Source organism: Echinops telfairi, unplaced genomic scaffold (genome assembly GCF_000313985.2).
Source record: "Echinops telfairi isolate 266 unplaced genomic scaffold, ASM31398v2 ScPeMD7_18;HRSCAF=68, whole genome shotgun sequence".
NCBI lineage: Eukaryota > Metazoa > Chordata > Mammalia > Afrosoricida > Tenrecidae > Echinops > Echinops telfairi.
The window spans coordinates 84,286,991-84,293,265 of NW_022103915.1; the positions used below are offsets into that span (position 1 = coordinate 84,286,991).

A 6,275-nucleotide genomic window follows, 5' to 3' on the forward strand; every position below is an offset into this window, starting at 1 on the left:
CATTGGGACGGGTCCTGCCCGCAAAGGGAAACGGGCGGCCTGGAGCCTTCAGATGCTCTTGGCTCACGGTTGAGTCATGGGTTCCCTCGAAGCAACCACTGCTCATGAATTTGAAAACTAAATAGAAGTCGGCCTGTACATGAGTGATTGTGACGAGGCAGGAAAGCAAATGATTAAGAGCCTGATTAAATGCACGCTCTGGACCCTAACAGCCTGGGCATCGTTGGGCAATACCGGCTGTTCAGAATTTCCTTTCCAAATGGAAGTAGTGGTGGCCCCTCCCTCCCTCCCTCCGTAAGTGGCTGTGAGGCTTAAAGGAGATAAGAACTGTATAGTGGAAACAGTGTCTGGACATTTAGTTGGCGCTCAGTATCTGACGTCAGGGGCCCCGGTGGCACCGTGGATTCTGTCCGGCTGCTCCAGCTGCTGCTGCTCCAGCTGCTTACTGAAAGGCCAGCAGTTTGAGCCCACCAGCCACCACCCCAGGGAGAAAACACACTCGCTGCCATTGAGTTGATGCCAACTCACACTGACCCTATAGGACAGGGTAGAACTGCCCTGGGAGTTTCCAAGACTGTAACTGTTCATGGGACTAGGAGCCCTGTCTTTTTCCAGAGGAGCTGCTGGTGGTTTAGAACATGGGACCTTTCAGATCGCAGCCCAACTCGTTATGGCTACACCACCTCCCAGGGCCCCTGGTCAAGGAGAGAAGACCTGGTCCTCTCCTGCCATAAAGATTACAGCCTGAAAGCACTTCCATCTCTGCCCAGTTGGGTCTCTGAGTTAGGATCCATCCTCCAAGCGTCACACAAGAGCCTCTGTGGTTGATTAAAGGAGCCCTGGTGGCATAGTGGTTACACACTGAGCTGCTAACCTCAAGGTCAGCAGTTCAAACCTACCAGCCACCCTCAGGAGAAAGATGAAGCTTTCTACTCCCACAAAGATGTCCAGTCTTGGAAACCCACACGGGTAGGTCTGCCCTGTCCGATAGGGTCTCTAAGAGTCAGAAATGACTCGATGGTAGGAGGTTGGTTTTTGAGAGGTAGCCCAAACAGTTGGGCTAGACTGCTAACCTAAAGATCGGTGGTTCAAAGCCATCCCGCAGTACCTCAGAAGCGAGGCCTGATTCACTTCCATTCAGATCATAGCTCAGAAAGCCCCGTGGAGCAGTTCTGAGCCATACACATGGGTCGCCTGGAGTCAGAATCAACTCGGTAGCGACTCCCCACAATGGCCGCATCTGTGACTTATTACCTGAGCCTATGGGCCTCCCAGACTGGAAATTGGCTGAGAAATAAACACTCGTCTCGGTCGGCCGGCCAGCTTGCCTCGCGCTAGAGTACGCACATTTTCCCCTTCTCCATGGCAACCGCAGCCTCTTCTGAGGTTTGCTCAGACTGAGAACAAAACACCCGCTTCAGTTAATGTTCTCTGCATCCCAAGGCCCAGGCTCTCCGACTGGACCGGCCTTCCCACCCTTGCTCTGGTGGACGCATCTCTGCAACTGCTTCCTTGACCTTTAGGCTCTTGGGAGCACCAACAGAAGGGAGCACAGAGGAGACTACAGGAGGCCTTAGCAGCCCCTCCTCAACCACATACAAGGCTGCGGGGGAGAGCCGTTCAGCGGCTGCTCTCGGAGGACTGACTGTGAGCCAGGCCCTAGGCAGGTGCTGGGAAGACGGCACCTCCTATGCTGACTTACAACATGAGGGAAGACATTTACAAAAGTGAATAGCCAGACACTACCAAAAGGCCATAAGAAACGACTTCAAAGATGATGGGTTCTCCCCGTGAACTCTTTGAAGGCCTTCAGGTTCACCTGCCTTATAAAGGCAACAGTGTGTAGAGACAGAGTCGGGGCTGGAGGAGGGGTGGAGAAATGACCTCACGGAGAAGGGGACCCTTATGTCAACCGAAAGATTAAAAAGGGTCAGGGAGGTCAAGGGGCGGGGAAGAGTACTTTGGGTAAGGGAGAAAGCGCATGCAAAGGGCCTGAGGCAGGAAAGAGTTTGTCTCAGGAAACAGAAAGGAAGGGTGGGGGGCAGGGAGGAGGTGAAGCTAGACACGGGGTGGACCAGGTAAAGAAAAGTGAGCCAGGAGCTGAGGGTGTGGGCAGCTTGGAAGGGTTTCGACAGGATCTGGTATGTGTGTATGAAGACCCCTCCCCACTCCCACCTCACCCACCAGGCCCAGCTGGCCCGGGCACTCTACGACAACACGGCCGAGTCCCCCCAGGAGCTGTCCTTCCGCCGAGGGGATGTCCTGCGGGTCCTGCAGCAGGAGGGTGCAGGAGGGCTGGACGGCTGGTGTCTCTGCTCCCTGCATGGCCAGCAGGGCATCGTGCCTGCCAACAGAGTGAAGCTCCTCCCCACGGCCCCGGCACCCCAGCCCAGCGTCTCCCGGGCACCCCCAGCCCAGCTTGGCTCACCATATCCAGCCCCAGAGCATGGCAGTAAGGACCAGGAGGTGAGACTAGAGAGTCTGGGCTCAGCCCCAGGGCTTTCCCGAGGCCTGCAATGTGGCGGGCGGGCTGCACTCGGATGGGTGCACTTCACAGGCTGCTCGTGGTGGGCAGCCTAACTCCCTGCCCCCACCCCTGTTTCCTGGGCTCTGTAACCCTGGCAGTACAGGGAGGGGGTTGGGAGACCTCCAAGCTCCTTCAAGCCAGACATCACCTGGTTCCTGGGTCCCTCACTCCTGACCCACCCACCTATCTTGCTCCCCAGGTATACGTGGTGCCACCACCAGCTCGGCCCTGTCCCGGCTCAGGATCTCTGACTGGGCACTGCCCACCCTCCCCGGACCCCATCTACAAGATCCCCAGAGGCAGTGGGGCCCAGCTGGCTGCCTCCGGAGCTATGTTAGAGGTGAGGACGGGGGGCTGCCTTGGCCTGGGGACCCTTCGGGGGCCTGCAGATAACTAGCCCATTCCCTCTCTCTAGGTCTATGATGTGCCCTCCACCGCCCTCCAGGTCCCCTCCAGTGACACCTATGACTCCCCTGCCTCCTTCTCCCGCCCTTTGGGCCGGGTGGCCCTACAGCCTCCTGGAGAGGAAGAAGCCCCCTATGATGTGCCTCTGCTCCCAAAGCCCCCCCCAGAGCTGGAGACGGACTTGGAGTGGGAGGGGGGCCGAGAACCAGGGCCCCCTCTCTATGCCACCCCTTCCAACCTGAAACGGGCATCAGCCCTGCTCAATCTGTACGAAGCCCCCGAGGAACTGCTGGCTGAAGGGGGCCTCGGGGGCTCCGAGGAGGACATCTATGATGTACCCCTGCTGGGGCCCGAGGCTCCGCCTTCTCCAGAGCCCCCGGGAGCCTCGGCCTCCAAGGACATGGACCCTCTGGCCCTGGTTTTGGCCAGGAGCCCACCACTTCCACATAGGCCCCGGCTGCCCTCAGCCGAGAGCCTGTCCCGCCGCCCTCTGCCTGCCCTGCCCGTCCCCGAGGCCTCCAGCCCTTCTCCAGCCCCCTCCCCTGCCCCAGGCCGCAAGGGCAGCATCCAGGACCGGCCTCTGCCTCCACCCCCACCCCGCCTGCCTGGCTATGGGACCCCCAAGGCTGAAGGGGACCCAGTGGGTGGGCAGGTGGAGAATAGCCCAGAAGGACCCAACAATGAGTACGCAGGCATCCCAGTGACCGAGGACTACGACTATGTCCACCTGAGGGTGAGTGCCTGTGCGGCAGCACCACCTGGGCCCCCAGAACCACCAACAAGACTGGCCAGTGCTTGGCCACACCACTTGTGCCAGTGCCAGCAGCCCGCCAACCTACCACCAGAGCTCTGCACCCGCTCACCCCCAATTCCCAGGGGATTATGGGAGGGTTGGAAAGATCCCCGGAGCCAGCCTGTCTGCCCTCCCACCCCAATACTGAGCTCTGGATCCCCTCCTGCAGGGCATGGATAAAGCCCAGGGATCTAGGGCCCCGGATAAGGCCTGCCCCGGGGAGCCTGAACTGCTGGAGAGGGAGCTTCCGGAGCAGCAGGTAACCCTGGGGAGGTGCAGAGAAAGGGCCCAGGGGAGGCGGGAGGAGCAGGAATTGGGGAGAATTCTCAACCATAGATGAGGATAGGGGGCGGGGGCAGGGAAGAGTAGAGAGGGGTTAGAATTCAGTAGGAAGGTGTTGGAACTTGGAAGAGGAAATCAGGAATTCAGAAAGAGGGGAAAGAATTTGCTGGAGAGGTGTCAGAAAGCTGGGCAGCCAAGGGAGCAAAAAGCGAGTGAGACCGAGCTGCGCTGGGTGACTTCTGAGACTGCGAATTCCTGGGCTCCTAAGAGACCTGGGGCTCCTAATCCCAGTCCCACCGCTAGGGAAGCAGACCTTGAAGCTCCGGTTAATCTCTGGAAAGTGAGGGGTTTCCTGCCCTGGCTCCAATGGTCATCAGTACAAGAGCGTCCATCTTTTGTGGGGCGTTTACCAAGAGCCAGGCCCCCAAGTGGGGCGCATCGCAGGGTGACACACACCCTCAGTGGAGTAGTGGTTGCCTGAGGCTTGGGGTGGGGGTGGGACGAGGCTCCTTCCTGCAGGGCCACTGAGTTTTTTCTATGAAGGGTAACTGAAAATTTGGAATCAGATAGTAGTGGTGGTTGCACCCGTGATGAAAGTACTCGATGTCACTAAATTGCACAGGGGGGAAAAAAATTGAAACAAGTGTGCTGTTACAGACAAGATTTACCACAATATTACAAAAAGAAAATCAAGCCTTACAGCTAGTGCTCTGAACTCAGGCGTCTAGCTTCCTAAAGCGTGAGAAAATCAATTTGTTCCATTCGTTTTTAAAGCCAAAATCCAAATTCCCAGTTCATAACTCACAGCATGCTTACAGTGTACAAGGCACCACCCTGATCCTGAGCGAACTCTGTCTGTTCATTGGCCCAAGGAACACTCACCACAGCCTGATGCTGCCCCTGAGCAGGGGGGTCACTTCTTACACCACCCCCACCCCCACACACAGCAGCTGGTGCGCACTCCTCAGGGGGCCAGTCTGAATTCATTGGCATTGCGATTGATAAAGAGCCCTGGGGCGCTGTCAGGTGGACATTGAGTTGCTAACCACCAGGACCAAGGTTAAACCCACTCCAGAGAGACCGCGGAGGCCACCTGCTCCCTCGCTGATCCGAGAGTCAGAATCGACTCGCTGGCAGAGGGTGAGAAGAGAGTTAATATAAACTACCCACCAGATTTGTGAAGACATCGGTTTTTCTATTGATCAAATACTGAAACAGACTTCCCTCGCCCCCATCAAGTCAATGGCAGCGACTCCCACGGTACTGCTGGTGGTTCCGAACCGCCGACCGTGGGGGTCACAGGCTAACGGGTAACCGCCACACCACCAGGGATCTCTCAGTGAGAGTACTAGAAAATCTCAAAAACCTCCTGTGGTCGGTCTGCATTGCGTTGTTTCTGCTGGACCGGGCTAGGTTCCCCCGATAGAGAGCAGGAGACGTGTCTGAAGTCAGCTGGGAAAATGGCAAGTGTCTGATGAGTGGATGGGCAGAGGTAAGGGCAAAGGGACTGTTCTCGGAAGGAAGGAGAGAGGCAGAAAAGCAGCAAGCCCTTCAGGTGGTCCTCAGGGAGCCTTCCCACCGACTACTTCTCTCTGCCCTCAGGACGTCCGGCCCCTCGGGGAGCTGCCCGCCGGAGACCTGCAGCTCCTGCACTTCTACGCAGGGCAGTGCCAGAGCCACTACTCCACGCTGCAGGCAGCCGTGACAGCCCTGCTGGCCAGCAGCCGTGCCAACCAGCCCCCTCGCCTCTTCGTGCCCCACGGCAAGCGGGTGGTGGTAGCAGCTCACCGCCTGGTGTTTGTCGGGGATACCCTGGACCGCCTGGCAGCTTCAGCCCCCCTTCGGGCACAGGTTGGCGCTGCCAGCGCCGTGCTGGGCCAGGCTTTACGGGCCACTGTGCTGGCTGTCAAGGGGGCCGCGCTGGGCTACCCATCCAGCCCTGCGGCTCAAGAGATGGCTCAGTGTGTGGCAGAGTTGGTGGGGCGGGCCCAGCGATTCACCACCCTACTCACCAGCCTGGCCCCCTGAGGTCCAGGAGCCCCTCTCTGCGCCTCCCCACCCCTCCCCTGCCTGCCACAGCCACCACAGGGCCCTGGTGGCCGGAGGGCTCTGTTTCAAGGACTAGAAGAGGCAAAGGTCATTTTGCCCTTTCCTGCCTCTTCAGTCATCTCAGCCTCTCACAGAGGTGTCTCCTCCCCTGGCCCTCAGCTTTTTGTACGAGCCATTTTGTATAAATTATTTATATTTAATATTTTCCCTGTTTTGTCA

General features: G+C 58.2%; 1 protein-coding gene across 1 annotated transcript; it reads left to right on the top strand.

Annotated features, from left to right (window-relative positions):
* Positions 1-2,062: 2,062 nt before the first annotated feature.
* Positions 2,063-6,275, top strand: EFS (embryonal Fyn-associated substrate). The gene is made up of 5 exons (XM_004698478.2): positions 2,063-2,466; positions 2,727-2,867; positions 2,943-3,665; positions 3,895-3,984; positions 5,610-6,275. Exons 1-5 carry the CDS (start codon positions 2,152-2,154, stop codon positions 6,033-6,035), a joined length of 1,695 nt encoding a protein of 564 aa, XP_004698535.2. The 5' UTR covers positions 2,063-2,151; the 3' UTR covers positions 6,036-6,275.

Coding starts and splice junctions, on each gene's coding strand:
- EFS (XM_004698478.2), top strand. CDS start 2,152: ATGAAGACCCCTCCCCACTCCCACCTCACCCACCAGGCCCAGCTGGCC. Junction 2,467..2,726: donor ATGGCAGTAAGGACCAGGAG/GTGAGACTAGAG, acceptor CTTGCTCCCCAG/GTATACGTGGTGCCACCACC. Junction 3,666..3,894: donor ACGACTATGTCCACCTGAGG/GTGAGTGCCTGT, acceptor CCCCTCCTGCAG/GGCATGGATAAAGCCCAGGG.